At 39.6% G+C, this 24,343-nt stretch overlaps 2 protein-coding genes across 2 annotated transcripts; both read right to left on the reverse strand.

Moving 5' to 3' along the window:
• Positions 1–19,690, reverse strand: LOC143034007 (alanine racemase-like). The gene is made up of 7 exons (XM_076199827.1): positions 19,446–19,690; positions 17,588–17,746; positions 14,766–14,875; positions 14,229–14,440; positions 9,204–9,313; positions 8,026–8,247; positions 1–2,440 (listed from the first exon to the last, which is right to left on the reverse strand). Exons 1-7 carry the CDS (start codon positions 19,609–19,611, stop codon positions 2,109–2,111), a joined length of 1,311 nt encoding a protein of 436 aa, XP_076055942.1. The 5' UTR covers positions 19,612–19,690; the 3' UTR covers positions 1–2,108.
• Positions 19,691–20,160: 470 nt separating this feature from the next.
• LOC143033681 (uncharacterized) lies at positions 20,161–20,721 on the reverse strand. Its single transcript, XM_076199169.1, has one exon. The coding sequence runs from the start codon at positions 20,719–20,721 to the stop codon at positions 20,161–20,163; it is 561 nt and encodes a 186-aa protein (XP_076055284.1).
• Between the last annotated feature and the right edge of the window lie 3,622 nt (positions 20,722–24,343).

A 24,343-nucleotide genomic window follows, 5' to 3' on the forward strand; every position in this document is an offset into this window, starting at 1 on the left:
AGTGTAGTGGATTGTTTATATTTAAATTTGCAACAATGCTAAGTTGAATTCATCAGTATACTAAGCAGATTCATTTGTTATGAATAGCATGTACTGGTCAGATAATGTTGCTTACATTAAGCTATCAATGAACCTGTTACACATTATATTGGTATTGAAATTTACCATTTATTTTTTCCTCTTGTAAACATTATATGTTAATAAGTGTTCACTGTATAATGGTTAATAAAATCCCATCATTTTATCATTTCTTATTTATCTATTTACTAATATTACTAATGTGAATGGTTTGAGATAAAGGTGGAACTTCACCAAGGATGTGTCTTTTTGCCTTGGCTGTTCAATTTATACATGGGGTGGTGCCATGGATTGGAGATGGTTAAAGAAAATGGAGAAAAATAGGAATGAAAGCACTTGTTTGCTGACAACATTGCACTTGTAGTAGGACCAGAGGAGGAATTAAGGAAGTTAGTGACAGAATTTGGGAATGTGTGTGAAAGTAGGAGGTTGAAGATTAATGTGAGCAAAAGTAAGGTGATGAGATGTACAAGGGGAGAGAGTGGCAGCAAATTGGAAGGCAGTACTAAAGGAGAGAGACTGGAGGAAGTGGATAGCTTTACATACTTGGTGAATGTGACAGGAAAGGGAGGAGTGGAGGTGGAGGTAGAATGTAGATTGAAAGAAGCAAGTAAATGTCTTGAGGAATTAAAAAGTGTAATGAGAAATAGACATTTGGAAATGGATGCTAAGAGGAGATTGTATGAAGGAGTGATTGTGCCAACAGCACTGTATGGGACAGAAACATGGAACACGAGAGTTTAAATGTATTTGAGATGAAATGCCTGAGAATTATGGTAGGAGTTACTAGACTGGATAAAGAAAGGAGAGCAGGGTTGAAAAGGTAGTTGAGAGATAGGGTTGTTGATGAAAGTATTGGAATGATTTGGACACATGGAAAGAATGAGTGAAGAAATATTAGTAAAATAGGTATGGAAGGCAGAGGAAGAGGGAGTGAACATGAGGGGGTGACCAAGGATGAGATGGATGGATGGGGTAAAAGGGGCATTGGGAAAGAGGGGAATATCTGTTGAGGAAGGGAGAAGACAGGAGATAGGGGTGAGTGGAGAATGGTTGTGTATGGATGATGCTGGGATGCATGGAAGCAGGTGGGGAAATGAGGAAGCATTTGTGAATACTTTGACCCAGCCTGAAGGAATTTATCCCTGTCTTCTCTTTTCCTGCATGAGGGGACAAAGAATGGGAGGTCAACAATTAAATGAAGCTGCCTTGGTGTAGATGTGCTGTCTTGCTACATTGCTTCTGACCCAGGTCAGTGAGCAGAACCAGGGATGAACCATCATCCAGGATGTGCCAATAAATGAGGGAGGGAGGAGTGATGAATGGGAGTGGAGTATGTGGGGAATTGAAATGGGTGGGAGTGGATTTGTACCTATGACTTTGGCTACCTCCCTTGTAAGAGGGAAAAAACCCTTGGTATGTAATATTTTATATGATTTATGGCAGTTTTGTTCAAACACAATATGGCAGTTGTATGGACTTCATCTGACAGGTATTGAAATTTGTATGATTAACCTATGCCTTAACCTTTCCAATACCCACGAGATTTTCTTTGGCATGACAGCAGTTGGAACAAATGTGGATAGTAAATATTTATGCAAAGGGTTTCCCTTGGCTGATGTAAATCACCTGATGGCATCAAGAACAAATGTGAAATCCTTGATAGCAGTGGAAAAGTTGGAAAAAAAAAGATCATTAAAACCGTTTACAAACAGTTTGTGTGATGGAAACATTACTTCAGGTACTGAGTAAATGGAAAGCCACAGGAATGTTGGGAAGAACTACTTGTTATCAATAACCAGACCCACCACCAACATCAAAGTCTGGTCAACACCACTGGCAGTAGCTACCAATAGTGACCATGGTAGTTGGGGCCATTTGGGCACCTATTCTCCTCAATCTCCTTTTTGATCTTACTACTCTCATAGCTGAAGATAACTATATGCATTTTCAGGGTTAATAGGAAAACTTTCCCCAACTCCATCCCTAGTCCCATCTCACTCTATCCTCATTACAAAATTCTATGGGTACTATTGGCAGTCACCATATTCTTTCTGACATATTCCCCCCACAGAATTATTGCTAGCTTCCCCAAGCCTCAAAAATCTGTCTGTATACAAGAATGGCTGACAGACCTCAGTAACACTGTCACCATTTATGTAGATGCGAGGCATTTGGGTGCTCCACAATGAGATATCTTCGATAATAGCTGCTTCTGTCATATCCCACATTGTCCCATAAGATGTCACCTTGTTGTAATCATCACTAAGGACCTGGAAGACTTCTCCAGGCCCTGGAACTTCAGGGAGCTTGACTGCAATGGAGCCCATGGGTAGGAAACCCACCACGGGGCATTGCTCGCCTTTGGGAAACAAAGAAAAAGTGTTAGATCACCTATGTCACTATCATATGACAAATTGGGTAAAATGAGACATTTGAAGGGTTTCATTCTGTTTGTCATATATTGATCCTTTGAGTGCACCCTTTCAGATCTGCAAACTAATGTATAATATTTTTAAATTATTTTCATATATTCTGTGTAATGTCATATGTTAAGATAGGTTAACCTGTGAAAATGAACAAGACAGCCTGATAGAAACTTGAAGGAAAGGGAAAATGGTACTTACAGAATGTACTCCTGGATGTTGATCCATTAAGGATTTCCTGTCATTTGTCAGACAACTGGTTCAATTCTAAATATGATTTCAGACTAACTCAATAGACTTGGAAAGTCACCTTGATGATTTTTTGTAAACCTTGGACACCTTGTATTTATTCATTTATTTGTGTGTATGTGTGGTATCAAAACTTCACTTGTAACAGGATTAGAGGAGGGATTGAGGAAGTTAGTGACAAAGTTTGGGAAGGTGTGCGAAAGAGGGAAGTTGAAGATAAATGTGGGTAAAAGTAAAGTGTTGAGATGCATAAGGGGAGAAAGTGACAGCAGACTGGAAGTGAGTATTAAGGGAGAGAGACTGGAGGAAGTGGATAGCTTTCCATACTTGGGTACTATTGTGGTGGGAAAGGGAGGAGTGGAGGTGGAGTAGAATGTAGATTGAGAGAAGCAAGTAAATACCTTGGGGGATTAAAAAGTGTAATGAGAAATAGACATTTGGGAATGGATGCTAAGAGGTGATTGTATGAAGGAGAGTGATTGTGCCGACAGCACTGTACGGGGCAGAAACATGAAACATAAGAGAGGAGTTTGAACGTGTTTGAGATGAGGTGCCTGAGAAGTATGATAGGGGTTACTAGGCTGAATAGAGTGAGAAATGAGGAGAACAGGGTGTAAATGGAGTTGGGAGATAGGGTTGATGAAAGAGTATTGGGATGGTTTGGACACATGGAAAGAATGAGTGAAGAAAGGCTAGTAAAAGAGGTGTGGAAGGCAGAGGTGGAAACAGTGAACATTAGGGGTCAACCTAAGATGAGATGAATGGATGGGGTGAAAGGGCCACTAAGAAAGAGGAGAATGTCTGTTGAGGAAGGATGGGAGAGGACAGAAGATAGGGGTGAATGGAGAATGGTTGTGTAAGGATGATGCTGTGATGCATGAGGGAGAGTGGGTGGGGGATGGGGGTTGAGAGAGTATGCATGAGAAATAAATTGACACAGCCCAAAGGGATTTCTCCCCGTCTTCTCATTTTCTGCATGAGGGGATGGATGGGGGGGGGTTGCCAATGTAATGAAGCGGCCTTGCTGAGGATGTGATATATCTTGCAACACTGCTTCTGACCCAGGGCAGTGGACAAGATGCAGGGATGGCCTGTCATCCAGGAGATACCAAGATAAGAGGATGGAGGGGAGTGGAGTATGCTGGGGATGGAATGGGTGGGAGTGGTTTTTATACCTTTGTTTTTTGGCTACCTCCCTTGTAAGGGGGAAAATCCTTTGGTATATGTATGTATGCATAATATATATATATATATATATATTTCTTTTTTACACAAATATTTCATAGTCCCCTTTAACTTATCAATTTCACTTTGCAATTTTCCATACAATACAGTATTACCAAACAAATATTCCTCCTAGTTTTGCATATTGACTTCTTGCATAGCACATGGTCTTTGATACTGGTGTCATGTTTCCACCATGACCATGACATTACGCAACGAACTCCCACCATGAACATGACATGTTACACAACGGACTTGTGTTTTCACCATGACATGTTACACAACGGACGTGAGCATCACACACACACAGATGACATGGAAGACTTGGAGGCCGGCAGCGGAGGAACAATGGACTCGTGTTTTACCGTGACATGTTACACAACAGACGCAGGCATCACACACACAGATGACGTAGAAGACTTGGAGGCCGGCAGCGGAGGAGTACGAAATCAGGGCCTCCTGCCAGCAGAGGCCAGAGGGCACATAAATCAAATGAAGAAAAGAAGTAGGACCCCCACTTCCATGCCCCATCATTTATATATAGTAGATAGCTAGTAGTGACTAGATTGTGAGCCCTCTTCACACAAAAATAAAGATACTGGTAAATTGTGTGGAGAGATGTGGGAGGAAGTCAGAGCACTTCTCTGCAAGAATACCCAGATATTTTCCTCATGCCCCACCGTTACTCAAGTAATATATCATGATGTTGTCCTAGAAGATGGAGCCAAGCCAGTGAAGCAGACACCGTACAGATTGTCGCCCCAGAAGAAGAGAATCATGGAGGAGGATTTAAGGCAACTCATGGACCAAAGGTTAGTGGAACCTAGCACTAGTCCTTGGTCCTCGCCGGCTGTGCTGGTACCAAAACCTGGAGGTGAGTGGAGATTATGTGTTGATTATAGGAAGGTCAATGCAGTCACTAAAGCGGATCCTTACCCTCTCCCCAGAATTGATGACATCATTGAGGAGGTCACTGCTGCAAAGTACCTGTCAAAATTGGATTTGATGAAGGGATATCATCAGATCCCCCTTACAAGCAGGGCCACTGAGGTATCCGTTTTTGTTACCCCACATGGGCACTTTCAGTATAAAGTGACCCCATTTGGGATGAAAAATAGTGGAGCATCCTTCCAGCGCCTCGTCAATTGAGGGGTTGTCGGGTGTCAGGGCATACTCAGATGACATAGTAGTGTTCTCTGACACATGGAATGATCACTTGCATAGATTGAGGAATTTATTTGACAAACTGGAACAAGCCCATCTCACTGTGAACCTGAAGAAATGCGCCTTTGGGAGGAGTACCATTGACTACCTGGGACACCAAGTTGGCAAAAATTGTATCACGCCATTAGAGGCCATAGTGAAAGACATCATGGATTTCCAGGTCCCGAAGATGAAGAGAGGCATCAGAAGATTTATGGGCATGCTTGGATTCTATCGGAGGTATTATCCAAACCTTGCAGAGGTGGCTGCTCCTTTAACCTGCATGCTCTCTTATAATCATTTCAGGTGGGATGAGGGCACTGATGCAGCCACTCAAGAGTGCAAGAAGCTTCTTTCAGATCGTCCTGTCTTGATAGCCCCAGATTATAGTAAGACCTTTTATCTTTTTTGTGATGCCAGCCATGTAGCTGTAGGTGCCATGCTTGCTCAGGAAAAGGATGGTGTCATGAGACCCATCTCCTTTATGTCTCAGATTCTCAAGGAGTATCAAACGTGGTATTCTACCATTGAAAGGGAGGCCCTCAGCCTCGTATTAGCTTTGAGGAAATTTCATGTGTTCCTAGATAAAGTAGTTATCCAAAGCAACCATAACCAATTGAAATATATCATAGATGGTAAGACAAAAAAATGACAGATTAGCTAGATGGGCATTAGCACTCCAAGGGTATGATCTAAGTATTCAACATATTCCAGGAAAATCAAATGTGGTAGCTGATGCCTTGTCACATCCTGACACAAAATGTTCAGGCCTTGTTTCACAGGTCTGAACATTTTTCTCCGGTGAAGGGGGATATATGTTTCCACCACGACCATGACATTAGACAACGGACTCCCACCATGACACATGTTACACAACAGACTCCCACCATGACCATGACATGTTACGCAATGGACACATGTTTTCATGGTGATATGTTACACAATGGGCACGAGCATCGCACACACAGATGGCGTGGAAGACTTGGAGGCTGGCAGCAGAGGAACAATGGACTCATGTTTTACCGTGACATGTTACACAATGGATGCAGGCATCGCACACACAGATGACGTAGAAGATTTGGAGGCCGGCAGTGGAGGAATACGAAATCAGGGCACAAATCAAATGAAGAAAAGAAGTAGGACCCCCACTTCCATGCCCCATCATTTATATAGATAGATAGTGGTGACTATATTGTGAGCCCTCTTCACACAAAAATAAAGATACTGGTGAATTGTGTGGAGCTGGGTAAATAGAAATAGGATAGGTTACATAGACATACATTGGCACCTGTGCCATGGCACTGGTGTTGTATGGCTGTAGCATAAAAAAGATGCACGGGCACTTTTGAGCTCTCCTGATTACCATGCCCACACTCTGTTCACACCAATTAACTAGTAAGATATGGTTGTAAAATGATTTAGGTATTAAATTAAGTGACTGCACTCCATCATTTTTCTTTATCCCAGTGAAGTTAAATTGATCATAAGAGGCTAAATGTTGATCTAGGATTCTGGATTGCAGGAATTACTTGAGTCATGGTTTATGATTCTATGTATCAACACAAATACAGGGCCTAGAACGTGACACTGGCACTAGTATTTCATGATAGAGATTGATTCAGTGAGACTGATAACTCTGTTAGGGACTCCTTGCAGCTTGAAGATAATTGTTTATCTGTTGAATGAAAAGTCTTCTAGGAGAGCTGGATTTTACTCAAGAAATACCATGAGCTTAATACGCCAGTAACAACCTCCCAGATATAAGTCCCACACAGAAAACCCTCGCACACTAGACAAGATCTATACTGGCACATCTGCATTCAGGTCATCATCTGTCATTGATACAGTACCAACACAGGATAGGCCTGGCCACTGATTCAAACTGCCCTAGATGCAACCACCACACAGAAGACACAGAACACCCATAGTACAATACCCTGCTTTGAATACCCCTGGACAACAATACATCTCTAAAAGACTTATGGTCCCACCTGGAGGCTGTTGCCAGTATCTTGGACTCCATAAGTGATTGTCTTCAGCATGAAGCTCAACTCACAAGTGATGGCCAGGGGTGGTTGCTGCTGTTTGGCCCCCAACTCTTGGGGTTGGGGGGTGGTCCCACAACATAGACGCTGCAGCACACAAACACTTGCCGCAGCCACCACAAACACATCACACCCGCTACACTACATAGCAGAACACCCACACACACCAAGAAACATTAAAACAACACCCAAAGACCTTTATTACACACAAATACTCTCTTCTCTTCCTCCACAACCACCAAATACCAGCCTCCAGAAACATATTCATAATCATATCACTCACCGCTCCATTAACACACTGAAAGACAACACACTGCTGCATGCCAGACCCCCTGATATCCACCCTTCTGAATCCTCTCTCCCACAAAAGGACAGAGTCCACTTGGCCAGACTGCGATGCGGCCACCACCCAGCACTTCTAAGCTACCAGAAGAGGCTGGATGACCGCATTGTGAACAGCTGCCCAGGATGTAACACTTCACCCCATACCATACAACACATAATGGAAGACTGCGTTATACACAATCATGCACGCAAACAACACAACATACACTCTATAAAGGATTTGTGGGAAAACCCAGTTTCGGCTATAGCATTCCTTGGGGAGACGGGACTGCTCAGACAGACAGTCTAGGGAACGACAACATCAACAACAACTCACAAGTGATCTTGCCCTCAGGCCACAAGCACATGAGCAAACACCTTACCAGAAATACTGGGCTGACATGGATGGTGTGGTTAGTAACACTTGGATAATCTCAGGAAATACTAATGGTGAGAGGACACTTTGGAAATCTTACCTGTCCGTAATCTTCGGACGGCACCTCTGTTGATAAGGTTCTGAGCACACTTATAGGACCATCCCATTCTGAAATTGGCAATGCACTCCAGTTTGGTGGTTTTGTAAGTGGCATGGAGGCCAACCTTCTTGCCTGGTGGCAGAAGCTCGTAGAAGGTGGGACGGCTGAACACGGAGAGAGGTAGCTGGAACCCAAGCCTCTCATACTGGATCATGTCACTTGCTGTAGAAGGAGACAAGACAGGCAAACATTAGGCTTTAAATCAGAGCAACAGCCTCGTACCCAGTCACCCCATTCTGATATGATGTGATACTTTCCCAACTGCATCATTCTTTACACCAAACCTATGCAACAGAGTATGGGTGGAAGGTACATTCCCCACCACCCACACAAGCCACCATTCTTCCTTTCTCCTAACCTAAAGAAATATAACTTCCTTGACTAACTACTTTCCAATCTCTCTCAGAAATTGCCTTTGTAAACTCTTGGGGTAGTTCTAATTCCCTGCAGATTGAAACCCCAGTATCTCCAATTGTCCTTCCAATCTGGCTTCCATTCTGGCTGCAGCAATGCAGACATTTTGGTGTGAATAAAAACAAATAATATGCATGGGATTTGCCAACAACTGGTATGTTATGCAGTATTTTTTTTTAAATTTGTTTAGTTATCTTTATATCATTATAAGTCTTAATATTTTATTTGGAAAATACTTCAAATAGCCTGACAGTTGTGAATTCAATGTAAACTCATTCTAGATTTCCACCTACCCATATCTATCATCACATTTCTGAGTGTATGTGGTGACATTTCAGTCCTCCTGTCACATTCAATTAGCCTATCCAAAGGAAACATACTCAGCATCATGTTCACCATTCACCATAGTCATTGATGATAAAACATTTCAAAATGAACCCAAGTTTCTACATTGCTCTAACCCAGCTCACTTCACGCGTGTTCTCCATAAAGATGTACCTTCTTAAAATCATTGGCCTAAAGAACATGAACTGAAGATTTCCCTTTCAAAATCATGCATTACCGCAAAGGAGGGTCCATTCATTGATGAGAATTATTAATTACGTTTGAACTTTGACTACTTTCTTGCTGTTCTTGTACTTGTAACATCAAATTGTTGTCCTACACAAATCAGGAAACCAACAGATAAAACTATTTCACTTCACCTGAGCCAATTCCAAAGATACAACTACCCACTCTGACAAAGTTGAGGTCAATTCCCAGACCTTGTATGCAACCAGTAGAGTTGGCCACGTGGCGGTGGATGAGACGGTGTCTGCAGAAAAAGAATAAAAGAATAAGGAAAGAGTGGCACTACCTTCTTGAGGTATGTATATACAGTACATATTACTGTATATATGTGTGCATAATGAAAGTATATATGTATGCAGTAATAATTGTTGCTCCATATTTCTCCAACCAAAAACTCGGACCCACACTGGATGGCATTGGTCCTTCAAATGCCCCCACAGATCCTTCTGGGAAGAAATTTTGCACTGTTGTTTGTGTTGTGTTACTATGGGATGGTTACTATGACATCAGCTACTGTGAGATGGTGAGTATGTTGCTGACTGTTAGTTTTCCTTGTGTGGAAAAAATGGAAGAAAGTTGAAGGAATTTTCAGATCCTGGAAATTAATTAACAGACCGCAGGGCAGCTCGAATATTTCTTTGATATATACACACACACACATAGCCTACATGATGAGTAGGCTATGGTACTCGAAGTGACCAGTAAAGTTTTCCAGTTCTTGAAGTGGGTATAGTTTTGGCATAATGGATAAAGAGAAAGAAGAAAAAATAACAAATGAACCAACAAAGAGAGGATTAAACGTAAGTATAGTGGAGAGCCCAAGAGGTGTGATCCCCAAGAGACACTGTCTCATAGACACACCATGGCAAAATCAACGGTGGGAAAATAAGAGTTTTTCAGGATTTCAAAGAAACCCAGGCAAAATAGGCAATAGCTTAGAAATAGAGATATTAGATATAGTAATGCATTAAGGAATCGCAAAGTAAATGATTTAATGGAAGAAATCATAGATTTAAAATTAGATTATTGAGTGGTTTTTAGAGAATTGATTACGTTGCAAAAGAGTAATGAGCAAACGATCAAAGAACTAGGCGACCTAAAGAGCAAAATTTAAATCCTAAAAAGAGAAAACAAAAGAATGAAAAATGAGGACAAAAATAAAAATTAATTGAAAAGGAGGTCAAAGAACAATTACAAGCAGTGACTGGAAAGGTGGAAGAGTCAATCAAAGAAATAGACCTCACTGAAATAAAAAATCAATGGAAACAAGAACAGGAAAATAAAAAAATATCCTTTAGTGAAATAGTACAAAAACAAATGGAGGAAAATACAAAAGAAACGGTCATAAAAGTGATTACAGAAAAGGAAATTTGGGTGAGAGATACAGTTGACAAAGGTAAGTGCATTATAGTCCATGGTTTCCAGAAAAAACATGATATGTATAGATACCAGAGAGAAAAGGAGGAGAAGGAAATAACTAAGGAAATTTTGAAAGAAATACAGGATGAAGGACAGTCTCGATAAAGAAATCATTGAAATCCACAGGATAGGCAAATATTCAAAAGAAAAACAACATAGACCACTGAAAATAAAACTAAGAACTCAAAAGCGGTTAAATTGGCAAACAGCAAGAAATTCAAACATATATGGATACAAAAGGAAATGAGTGATAAGGAAAGAGAGAAAGACAAAGCTCTCAGAATTGAAGCCAATGACAGAAATGAGAGAAGAACAGAGACGGAAACAATATATATTTTTTTTTGGAGAGTGCTGGACTTGATTGAAAAAATGGTACATCAAAGAAATGGAAACTTAAACCAAAAAAGGAAGGATAATATGAAACTAAAGGTGGCATACACAAATATCAACGTTATGATCTCTGGAATCAATCAACTAAATGACTATCTAGAAATGGAAAAACCTGACATCATGGGAATTGTGGAGACAAAACTGAAAGGAAATATATCAACAAGCATAGTGGGACAAGGTCTATACAACCATTGGGTGAAAAATAGAACAGAAAAGCAGGGAGGAGGTGTCATGATATTGACCAAAAAGGGTCTAAATGTGACAAAGATAAATGAAGGCCAAGGCAATGTAGAACTAATTATGATCAAAATTGTAAACAAAAGGATGAAAGGCAGAAAATTTGTTGTAGTGTATGTACCACCAAAAACACAGGCTTGGTCAGATAGCAAACATTCTAAATTACTGGAAGACACAATGAATGTGCTAAATGAGTTACTAAAAGAGGATGGAAACATAGTAATCATGGGTGATTTTAATGCAAAGGATATAATCTGGGAAGAAATGATAGTAAAAGGGGGAGAGGATCATTGGAGCAACATCCTACTAGATATGACCATCGAATACACCCTAACTCAATGGGTTAAGGAAAATACTAGATATAGAAACAATGAGGAACCATCGAAACTAGACTTAATATTAACTTCTGAACCAGATATTGTGAACAAAATGGAGTACAAAACACCAATTGGAAAGAGTGACCATATACTAATAGAGTTTGAATTAAAAGAACAGAACAATGTAAGTAGAAACGATAAGCATAGAGAAGGAAGATTAATGTACAATAAAATGGATTTTGAAAAACTAAGATTTTTTTTTCCAAAACACTAACTGGGACAAATTTTCCAAAGAGGAAACAAAGATGGAAGACAAATGGAACATATTCAAAGAAAAGTACAAGGAAGGAATTGACAAATATGTACCAAAAAAGAAACAAAAAGAGATTTATATAAAGTGTTGGTATAACAAAAGGTGCAGCGAGGCTAGAGACAGAAGAGACAAAGCCTGGAAAAAATGGAAGACAAAAAAATATCCAAATGGCAAACATATATAAAACTTAGGAACAAATATGTGAATATATGCAGGAAAGAAAAAAGAAATTATGAAAAAGATATTATAGACAAATGTAAGGATCAACCCAAACTCTTTTACAGATATATAAATGAAAAACTAAAGGATAAACACAAAATAGTGAAATTGCGTGAAGGAGATAAAGAATATATAGATGATACAGAAATGGCAGAAGTCATGATCAGACATTTCAGGTCAGTTTTTACAATTGAGAGCTCACAATTTTGGGAAGATAGAAAACAAGAAAGATCACCCAAAATGGAAGAAATAAAGGTAACACAAAAAGAAATAAGAGATCAAATGAAAAACCTAGATGTCAGGAAATTGCATGGACCTGACAGAATTGCAAATTGGATACTGAAAGAGTGTATAGACGAACTGACAAACTATACAAGATAATAAACTCCTCACTCAAAGAAAGAAAGGTACTGCAAGATTGGAAGGATGCAAATAGAGTACCAGTATACAAAGGAGGAAATAGGGAAGATCCTACAAATTTCAGACCAGTATCCCTTACAAGCACAGTACCAAAAATATGTGAAAAAGTCATCAGAACTAAATGGACCAAAAACTTGGAGGAAAATAAAATAATAAACCCTAAACAATTTGGCTTTGGAAGTGAAAGATCATGTACCACAAACCTAATTTGCTTTTACTCGAGATTAATTGAGATAATACAAGAAAGAGGTGGGTGGGCAGATTGCGCCTTCTTGGATTTGCAAAAGGTGTTCGATAAGGTACCACATAAAAAATTAATAAGAAAAATTGAAATAATAGGAGGAATACAGGGTAAGCTGCTAGAATGGATGAAGGACTTCTTAATTGGAAGAAAAATGAGAGTGGTACTTAGAGACAAAAATTCGAACTGGGAAGATGTAAAATGTGGCGTCCCACAAGGCTCTGTGGGACGCCATATATATAAATGATATGGATGAGGGAGTAAATTGTTACATGAACTTCTTTGCTGACAATGCCAAATTACTCAAGAGAGTAAAAACGGAAGAAGATTGTAGATCACTACAAGAAGACCTAGACAAAATATGGGAATGGAGTCAGAAATGTGAGATGAGCTTCAACATTAAGAAATGTAGCATAATAGAATTTGGAAAAAGCAAAAATAGAGTATTGGGCCAATACAAAATTGGAAACAAAGAAGTCAAAAAAGTCAATTCAGAAAGGGACCTGGGAGTAATCATCTCAAGCAACTTGACACCTGATAAACATGTCAACAAATTTTTTGGAGACTTTTAACTTACTAAGGTCAATGAAAGTGGCCTTCAATTACATAGATGAGGAGATGGTTAAAAAAATAGTGGTTACACTGATATGACCTAAACTAGAATATTCTGCAACATTGTGGGCACCCAGTACAAAGAAGAACATAAGAAAATTAGAAAGATTACAAAGAGCAGCGACAAAAATGGCACCTACACTGTCAAATCTGACATATGAACAAAGATTGGAGAAACAACATCTGCCAACACTGGAACAGAAAAGAGAAAGAGGTGATTTATTGACCATTTACAAAATTATGAAAGGGATGGAAATCCTCGATAGAGATGACTTATTAAAATGGGACATAAGAGAAACAAGCGGACATGAAAAGAAACTAACGAAGGACACTTACAGAAGAGACCTGAAAAAGAATAGCTTCCCAAATACAGTGATTGATGTCTGGAACAAACTAAACAGAGAAACAGTGAATGCCAAAATTATATATGATTTTAAGAATAAATTGGATGTTAAGAGATACGAAAATGGGTCACTACAAGCATAGCTCTCGTCCTGTAAAATACAATTAGGTAAATATATATATATATATATATATATCTATATATATATATATATATATATATATATATATATATATATATATATATATATATATATGTTATAGATTTTTTCGAATGTTTTGGATTTGAGAGATTATTTCATTGAGGGAACTAATTCTAACCTCGTATAACAATAATCAGATTAGAATGAAATGTTTATAAAGTGTATAAGCAACATAGGTTTAAATAAGCAAGATAGGTTTAAATGAGTTTTAACATGAAGGCCATAGCTGTGGAATTTTTTCCTTTTCCCCCCAATTAAAATAACCAGGCAAAAAAAAAACGGAATAAACATCTCGGAATAATTTCTAATCCTTTCAAGTCCTTGAGGAATTGTCCCTCAACTGAATGAAATGGCCCGACGGCAGGCAGGGAGGCAGGATGAACATAGATGTGGAGCAAGGTGCTGCTGAAAGGGTGAAGAAGGAAAGATGGGAATCTGGATCTTACTTGTACGGTTCTGTGACATTGAGAAACTTGTCCAGCTGCTTCTTGTTGGCGTCGAGGTCCTCCTCCGACCCGCTGAGGTGCGTGTACATCGAGTAAATCTCCACCTCGAGGCCATCAAGGAACTTGACGAGTTCAGCCAGGTCCTCGGGCTGGACACCGTAGCGGGACATCCCGGTGTCGATGTTGATGTTCACTCTCAGGCGTCGGCCATCCTGAGGGACGAAGACCACAGATGAAGAAGGTTATCTAGGATGCCCTGGCCTTTGTAAGGGCTCATGAGACCCAAAGAGCGGGTCATGACAAAGGCTGCTTTGGCCGTGGTCAAGGAATATTGCTCCCAAGAAATTGGTCCCTACTCAGTAGTAGTGGTGTTGGTATAATGCCTAATGCTGATGATGATGGCGATGTTGATGATAATGATGATCTGGGTACAAGCTCGAATCACAAGACAAATGGAAAGCAATCATTGATGTCCCATGTAAAGGAGAAAGACAAAAATCATAACCATGCATGAGATGCAGGGTCTCCGCTTCTTACCAGATACATGAGCTCCCCCTTGCCGAGACCTCTGAGGGCCTTGTCCCAGCTCAGTGATGGCATCAAGTCGTACTCGAGAATGTCCTTCACCTCGTCCTCAATGAGATTTCCTGAGGAAGGAAAACCCAGGGAGCTAGTAGTGACAAACCCGCTTTCACTGCCTGAGCCTCACCCCAGATCAATAGTCGCTGGGTGAGACACAAAGAAACACAAGATCATCTCAAAATCAGAAGGGTTGTGTCACGGTTTTATAAACCTGGAACTGAATTTCATTTCTCAATCGAATGACTACCCTATTGGAGTGTCCTAAACAAATATTTATTTATCAATTAAAGGGGACCCTGACCCCCATCAGTGGGCCCCACAACTGACAGTATATCCTGCTTCAGATCCCTCAAGGTCCCCAAATCTGGCCTGGTGAGGTAGAGTGACCTTGGGCGATTTGTAATTGAATATAAATGCCTAGAAAGATACAAGAATTTAAATGACAATTAGTCTTACATCAGAGTGTGTGTGTATGTATGTGTATATATATATATATATATATATGTGTGTGTGTGTGTGTGTGTGTATACATATATATATATACATACATACATACATACATATACCAAGGATTTTCCCCCTTACAAGGGAGGTAGCCAAAAAGGAAAAGGCATAAAATCATTCCCACCCATTCCATCCCTGAATACACTCCACATCCCTCCACACTCCCTCTCATTCTTAGCACCTCCTGGATGACGGGTCATCCCTGCACCTTGTCCACTGCCCTGGGTCAGAAGCAGTGTCGCAAGACACAGCACATCCACATCAAGGCTGCTTCATTAAATCAGCGACCCCCCCTCTCCATCCCCCCATGCATAAAGGAGAAGACGGGGAGAAATCCCTTTGGGCTGCGTCAAAATTTGCTCACACATACTACCTCACCCCCCACTTCATGCATCACAACATCATCCATATACAACCATTCTCCATTCACCCCTGTCTTCTGTCCTCTCCCGTCCTTCCTCAACAGACATTCCCCTCTTCCCCAAAGCCCCCTTCACCCTATCCATCCACCTCTTCCTAGGATGTCCCTTCATGTTCACTCCCTCCAATCTGCCTTCCATACCTCTTTTACTAGTCCTTCTTCATTCATTCTTTCCATGTGTCCAAACCATCCCAATACTCTTTCATCAACCCTATCTCCCAACCCCCTTTCCACTCCTGTTCTCCTCCTCACCTCCTCATTTCTCACTCTATCCAGCCTAGTATCCCCCATCATACTTCTCAGACACCTCATCTCAAACACATTTAAATTCCTTCTCACTTCCTCTCTTATGTTCCATGTTTCTGCCCCATACAGTGCTGTTGGCATAATCACTCCTTCATATAGTCTCCTCTTAGCATCCATTTCCAAATGTCTATTCCTCATTACACTTTTTAAACCACCAAGGCATTTACTCGCTTCTCTCAATATACATTCTACCTCCACCTTCACTCCACCTTTTCCTGCCACATTTGCACCCAAGTATCTAAAACTATCCACTTCCTCCAGTCACTCTCCCTTAATGCTTACTTCCAGACTACTGCCACTTTCACCCCATGTACATCTCATCACCTTACTTTTACCCACATTTATCTTCAGCTTTCTTCTATCACACACTCTCCCAAACTCTGTCACCAACTTTCTCAATCCCTCCTCCAATCCTGCCACAAGTGCAGTGTCGTCCACAAACAACAGCTGGCTCACCTCCCACTTTTCTCCATTTTCTTTAACCATCTCCAATCCCTGACCCACTACCCTTGCATTTACCTCTCGCACTACCCCATCCATGTATAAGTTGAACAGCCAGGGCGACCTAACGCATCCTTGACAGAGTCCCACCTCTATCTCGAACCACTCACTCTCTCCATTTCTAATCCTGACACAAGCTCTACTACTCTCATAAAAACTCTTGACAGCTCCTAGAAGCTTTCCTTCTATCCCGTATATCCGCAAAACCTCCCACAGTGCCTTTCTGTCTACCCTGTCGTAAGCCTTTTCCAGGTCCATAAAGGCCCAAAAAACATCATTCCCCTTTCCTATAGCTTTCTCACATATGTCTTACCACAAAAATCTGATCTACACAACCTCTACCCGTCCTAAATCCACACTGTTCCTCACCAATTACTCCCTCTGTTCCTCTCCAAATCCTTTCAATCAAGATCCTCCCATAAGCCTTCCCAACTACACTTAACAAGCTAATCCCTCTGAAACTACTACATTCACACTTGTCCCCTTTTCCCTTGTAAAGTGGAACTATACAGGCACTCCTCCAGTCCTCCGGCACTCTGCCCTCTCTCCAGCAAACATTAAATAACCTCACCAGCCAGTCCACCATCACTGTACCTCCTTTTTTTAGACATTCTGCATGGCATCCATCCAGACCAGGTGCCTTACCTGCTTTCATCATCTTAACAACTGCCTTCACTTTATCCTTCCTTATTTCTCCTCCATTTTCCTCACTCATCACGGTCATTTTCTTAGCATTTCCCATTGCAGCTATATATATATATATATATATATATATATATATATATATATATATATATAAACATATATATAAACATATATATATATATATATATATATATATATATATATATAAACATATATATAAACATATGAGTGAACTCAGACTAAGACTCCTTTGTTTCCTATTCCCACACGCGTCCACCTGTCAAAATGTCTCAACATAATTTTTTAACTCGAAAAGATCATAAAACATGAATTGCATAAATTAAAAAAAAATACCCTATTAAAAATGCTTTTTCGTAATACGGGGAGCAGGTCGGATTACCTAGGACTGTCACTGCAACTTGCACCCCGTTCTTCCGGAGGTGGACGCCCTCGGACACTGTTGCCACGGCCAGATGCCGGATTCCCTCCTCCAGGAGAACCTTGACAGCAGGCAGCAGCCCGATATTGTATGCGTCGCCCTTGACGACAGCCATCACTTCTGCAGGAGACGAAAACAACCTTCAGTTTACCATCTTTCCTCCTGGATCTAGAGCAGCGAAGGGGGAGGTAAAGGTGGATGAAATCCCACTCAGCACCCTCCCCCTCCTTAGATATCTTCCTCCACACCCATTTCCTTCTCCACCTCCACCCCTTCCATCAGAAAATATAGCGTTCAATTTCCTGGAAACTGCCACAAGAGCAAACTATGTAAAAAGCTCCGAACCACTTCAAGATCGGTACATCGAGTCCTGCAAATCACAAAATAAATTAATAAAGTATTTAGATAAAACAAGTGAGTTAGTATGATAAAAAGACAAGACAAACTAAGTAGTAGATAAATCTACAAATAGATAAGTAATGAATGGATGATATAAAACGTTTTCAAATGATATGACGTCACTCCTTTGCAACAAGCGACGACGAAAGCATATTAAGTGGTGGAAAGAGGAATTCTGCGTGGTAAAGTGAAACACAAATAGTAGGGTCGATATATTCACATTTTTTATTTCTAATCTGCATAATGCAAAAGGAGAACACTCACTGACTAGGCATAGGGGAGCACAGGGTAGTGTGGGTATTGGCACACATCCTGGCGCCCCGTGCCAGATGGGATTTGTAGGCAGAACAATATAGATTAGATAGGTGTTATATAAATATATATATATATATATATATATATATATATATATATATATATATATATATATATATATATATAAATATATATATATATATATATATTTACAAAGGCGGAGCATGCCGACAGGAGACCTTTTGGTCCATATCTAGGTCGGATACGAAAAAATCATTATATATATATATATATATATATATATATATATATATATATATATATATATATATATATATATATATATATAACAAAAGAAACAGCACCTGCATGCAATATGATTAGAACTGAATACAGAAATGGCAACAGCGCAAGGTGGATGCGTATATGGGGGTACTACTACGTAGAACAATTGTGTAATGGCTATGCTGACTACATAAGATAATTACCATATAGGGATTAAAAACTCCATATACTATAAAGTACTAACTATACTATAAGTGAAGAAAAAAATTACTACATCATGAAATGAATCGACGGAGTTGAATTGCAAGAGGGATTCTAAGATTAAAAATCTTAAATAAATATTCAGAAATACTTTAAATGACCGACAAATGGAAAAGTGGGAAATAATTATGAAAACGGCACCATTGTCAGTGAGCTGACAAAAAAATGAAAATTAAAAAGGTGAAAGCAATACAAAAGTAACAATGACAAGATGAGCAAGAAGTTGAACCTAGGTAAAAACAAACTCAACAACGGCACTTGTTAGTAAGTTTTCAAGATGGAGAAAACGAAAAACAGGTATTGAAAACTGTAGGACAATCCACAAAAAACAGATATTTAATTTATGCCTAAGTTCAAATTATGTAATGTATACCAAGATGATAACATAATGAACATTATCCTATCGAGAAACAAAATGGTTAGTAGATTTACTGAGGAACAAATATTATCTTAAATTAGTGATTCGTACTAAGACCAAGAATAATGGTAAACAAACGTGTATATGATACATCCCAACTATCTCGATAGACAAGATACTCTGTATGGAAAAGCAAAGAATTGGTTATCAAACAAAGCCTTTACTAGTATCGATCATTTGGAATCGCGCTAGGAAACTTACCAGTCTTTGGACCCAAAACCTTTCTGAGGGCCTTGACGTTGTGAGCTACGGCGTCCAAATTTACAAGTATGATGGAAGGCACTTTCAGTTGCTTGAATAGGGAATTTGCCATCTCCTCAAGCTGGCCATTGTTCCTGACGGGGTATTTGGAGATTGAGCTGTTCATTGTAGAATGGTGATGTTAGTATGCAAGGCTGATCTGAAATGGCGAGTGGTAAGGTCGCTTGTATATTCCTGCCAACGGGTTGAATTCGTATATGACATCTTATCAGTGAGACATACCGTGTATTTTTTGTTAAATTATTATGATTATTCTCATTTTTAATAGCTTTGGATATTTCATTACTTCCCATTGAGAACACCTAAATGCAAATTTTCCAGACCGCCTTATTATGATTCAAATGTATGATGTTCTTGACCTGGATAGATGAAATGCGTATTTGAACCGACACAAAAATCCAATAGAAATGCTGCAGACATGCGCCATGACGTCACACCCAATGCGCAGAAAGCACTGTAATACCCATATCAAAAATCACCTAAACTTAACTATATCAATATTGCATCACTTTCTATAAAGCGTATACGAAAAATGATAAAATTATCAATAAAATAGTGAAAATAATTTTACATTCTTTTCATGGTAGTGTAGAGTTGGCTTACCTAGTATTGGTTAGTGGGGAAATAAGAATATTTCTTGTTGGATCCCCACCTCTTAAAATATTGTGCCGGTATTTGATTGCTCATACCCTTTGTGCCTGTCGTACCTAGTTTTAAAAGTTGATACTGACGGTGCAGTCACTACATGATCTGGCAAATGATTCCACTCACGCAATGTACGGATTGTGAACCAGTTTCCCTTGAGCGAAGTTCTCCAGTGGTCCGGAACAACTAATTTGTAACTGTGGCCCCTGAGTCCAGTTGTGCTGAGGCTGAAAAACTTTGTGTAGGGAATGTCCTCATATCCGTGAAGAAGCTTATAGACTTCAATCGAGTCTCCGCGTTTTCTTCTGTCCTCCAGCGTCTGTAAGCCGAGGAATTTGCACCTCTCTTCATAGGGCAGCTCTGAACATTCCGGCACTAGCTTGGTAGCCCTGCGTTGCACTTGCTCCAGTAGTTTGATATCCTTCACTAGGTATGGCGACCAACACTGGGATGCATAATCTAATATCGGTCGAACCAGCGCCTTGTAGAGAGGGAGCAGGATCTCCCGATCCATGTAGGTAAAATTCCTCTTGATAATGCCCAGTCTGCTATTTGCCTTGGCTGCAATCATGGCTACATGTGTAGAGGACTTCAGGTCTGTAGGACTACTAGTTGAATCAGTTTAATTCTATGTTTGGTTATTTGCGTGTTTGTCAGTTTTAATGTAGGTCAACTAAACATTTCTAAGACACTTCTCAACAACTAATTACTCTCAGCTGAATAAAATCGTTTGGTGACAAGTATAAACAATATGCAGCATATAAACAATCCCCCATCTATAGACGATGGGGGATTGTTAAAATAAGTTTGGATTGATAAAATGAGTTAGGGACTCATGAAAATATATACAAGAATTGTCCCCATCGTTAATAGGTTACCAGGTATCAATGTTTATTTCTTTTTCTTGTAAGATGATAATGTAGTGATTTTAGTTCGGAACAACGGTAGGACAAATGAAAATCAACACAAAATATATAATCTCTTTCTTTTGGTAATTAGCCACAAGGTGCGACACTAGAAGTGTCACATGAGAAATATAGGTGAAGCTCGGACTAAGGCCACAGCGTAGTGGAGCTTATGGTTGTAGCTGGACGTGGAGCCTAACGTCGGCGAGGCGGTAGATGATGACGGCGAGGCTCGATGGGACAGCTAGAAGACTGGACGAGATGTAGTTTGTGCGCTGGTCGGTCTGGTCGGTACTGTTCTGGATTCCGGATTCCAAGAAAAGACCACCTCGCTTGCGCGGGATCGGGTTTTGTGGGAGGGGAAGAATGTCTGTTAGAAAATGAAAAGATAGTAGTGTATAAAAGAGGGCTACTGCCACCGGGCGAATTGCGAGCGATTAGGGGTACTGTTCTGCCCATCTCGGCGAAACGCCGACCTTTTAAAGGAGGCTGGCGGGAACGTGAGGAGCTGATTGGCTGACCGCTGGCTGGCAGGGACACCCTTGCGAACTACGCTTGCCAACTACAGGAACTTGGAAAGGCTAGCTTCGAAGATTTCTTTGTTCAGTGTGTGACGGGTCGTAGGGTGCGTCACGTCACTACAATAACATTGGGTTTGATCAAATTAATTTAATATACGCAAGTATAATATTCACTCTGTTCTCAGGGTAATGCCGCCGAAACATTTGAATTATAAGAGAAGCACTTTTTCGATGTAGTCTTGCATCTTCAGAATTGTTTTAAACTGACCGTGGCTATGAATGCAATAGAGATTAATTCTCCGTCATGCTCAGAGACCGTTCTCAGTCTCCTTCGAACCATTGTCAGAAGGACGCCAAGAAGAAAAAGAACAAAGATCCCTTAACGTAGTTATAAGTACCGTATATACTCGTGTTTAAGCCGACTTCATGTATAGTGCGACTCCCAATTTATTTATTTATTTATATATATATATATATATATATATATATATATATATATATATATATATATATATATATATATATATATATATATATATAAGCCAACCCCGTGCATAGTGCGACTATTGACGTATTAGGGGTCCCGCGACAACTCTTTTACAGTAGTATATATATATATATATATATATATATATATATATATATATATATATATATAAATATATATATTATGTCTTAATTATTAGCATCTTATAAAGGTGCAGATATAATACAATTATGTCTCTCTTTATCAAAACAAGCATGATACAAAATACCTATCTACATCACTTAGTAGACGTCCCTCACAATAGGAACATATCACCAAAGTTGAGGATATAAATCATAACTCAATTAGTTTTTTTGTTGTTAATTTTTTTCAGTGCCGCTCTTTCATACTGTGATGTAATACTTTGGGTAAATAACTTCACTTTGATAAAGGGCCTGAATTATTACATACATTGTACAATTTGGTTTCCTGATTTTCCTACATAGATGCATATAGATCGTCTATATGCAACTACAAGCCAATCAGTTTGACATCGCTTATAGGAAAAATGCTTGAATCAGTAATAGTAAATAGACTCGGAGCACACATCCGTTATTCACAGCATGGTTTCTCCAAGGGTAAGTCATGTGTGACTAATCTTCTATCCTTTTACACTAAAGTATATAAGGCGTCAGATAACAATGATAATTACGATGTTATTTACCTTGACTTTAGCAAAGCGTTCGACAAGGTGCCACACCAGAGACTACTATATAAAATCAAACCCGTGGCATAGGAGGAAAAGTGTTAGAATGAATTAGAGCTTCGATTAGTAACAGAAAACAGCGGGTCACCATGAATGAAGTAAAATCTAGGTGGGGCAATGTTACTAGTGGGGTCCCACAGGGCTCGGTCTTGGGTTCCATGTTGTTCATTATGTACATAAACGACTTAGACGACGCGAAAAATAGTGATGTTAGTAAGTTTACGGACGAAACTAAAATAGGACGCCTAATTAGGTAAGGATAAGAAGCATAGATTATGCAGGATAATCTTAACAAATTTATCACATAGACGGTGAAATAGAGAATAAAATTCAATATTTCTAAGTGAAGAGTGTTAAAAACGTAGGGCTACACAACACCGAAAATAGATACAGCTTAGATATCACGCTTTTAGAGAAAAATGAGTGCGAAAGAGACTTAAAACAAGGAAACAGTGCATTAGCGCCATGAATAAAGGTAACAGAGCATTAGGTTTCATTGCTAACACGGTAACGGATAGAAGTGCAGAGGTAATTATTAAACTCTAGCGATAGACCCATCCTTGACTATGCGGTACAGTTTTGGTCTCCGTCCTACAGAATGGAGATCAATTTACTAGAATCAGTACAGAGAAGAATGATCAAAATGATACATGGACTCGGACATTTACCTTACGAAGAGAGGCTTAGGCACCCTTACACTCTCTGGAAAGACGCTGAGTGCGGGGTGATCTAATAGAGGTGTTCAAGTGAATCAAAGGTTTTAACAAGGGTGATGCAAACAAGGTCATCATATTAAAACAACAGGACAGGACTCGCAGTAATGGTTATAAACCGGACAAATTTAGATTTAAAAAGGAAATAGGCAAGAATTAGTTTATTAATAGGGTGGTCGACGAATGGAATAAACTTAGTAACCATGTAGTAAGCGCTGAAACTATCAGTTGTTTTAAGAAACGATTAGACAACTTTATGGATCGGGATGACAGGTGGTGATGGATACGGAGCTGCCTAGTGTAGGCCTTATGGTCTCTTGCAGTCTCCTTCATTCTTATGTTCTTATGTTCCTATGTACTACATCTAATGATTCGGTAGTTGGTGAGTTTGTATAAACATGATTATTAGTATATGACAAATTTACTGAATGCTAATGGGGGGTGAATCTGACAGGGCTCTGCCGCAACATGTAAATCCGGCCCTGAATGCGACGCCAACATTTGATCATTGACATTAGGCCTACCGTAGTCGAATGTTGCAGTTCCGGGCATCATTTTGGACGTATAGGAAATAAATGGAATTTATTTATTTTATTTGTTTATTTTATTTTATTTTATTTGTCTATTTATTTATTTTTGTGTGTCAAAGATACCCCCAAAATGTTTAGGAAAACTACTAGAGACATCGGACTTGAACGAAGATTTAAAAAATAATGACCTTACTTTTGGTTACCAAAAATGCATGAATTTTAACACGTTCAAAAACATAACCTGTGTATAGTGTGATTCCCCCCCTCCCCTTTTTTTTAGTGTATATACGGT

This window comes from Oratosquilla oratoria, chromosome 16, assembly GCF_046742065.1.
Source record: "Oratosquilla oratoria isolate Oo_2021 chromosome 16, ASM4674206v1, whole genome shotgun sequence".
NCBI lineage: Eukaryota > Metazoa > Arthropoda > Malacostraca > Stomatopoda > Squillidae > Oratosquilla > Oratosquilla oratoria.

Bases quoted from the DNA above. Each gene is read 5' to 3' on its own strand.
- LOC143033681 (XM_076199169.1), bottom strand. From the start codon at position 20,721: ATGATTGCAGCCAAGGCAAATAGCAGACTGGGCATTATCAAGAGGAAT.
- LOC143034007 (XM_076199827.1), bottom strand. From the start codon at position 19,611: ATGAACAGCTCAATCTCCAAATACCCCGTCAGGAACAATGGCCAGCTT. The intron at 8,248-9,203 runs GTGAAGTGAAAT...CTCCTTCTACAG, and splicing joins TATCTTTGGAATTGGCTCAG to CAAGTGACATGATCCAGTAT. The intron at 2,441-8,025 runs GTAAGATTTCCA...TGTTTCCCAAAG, and splicing joins CGTCCGAAGATTACGGACAG to GCGAGCAATGCCCCGTGGTG.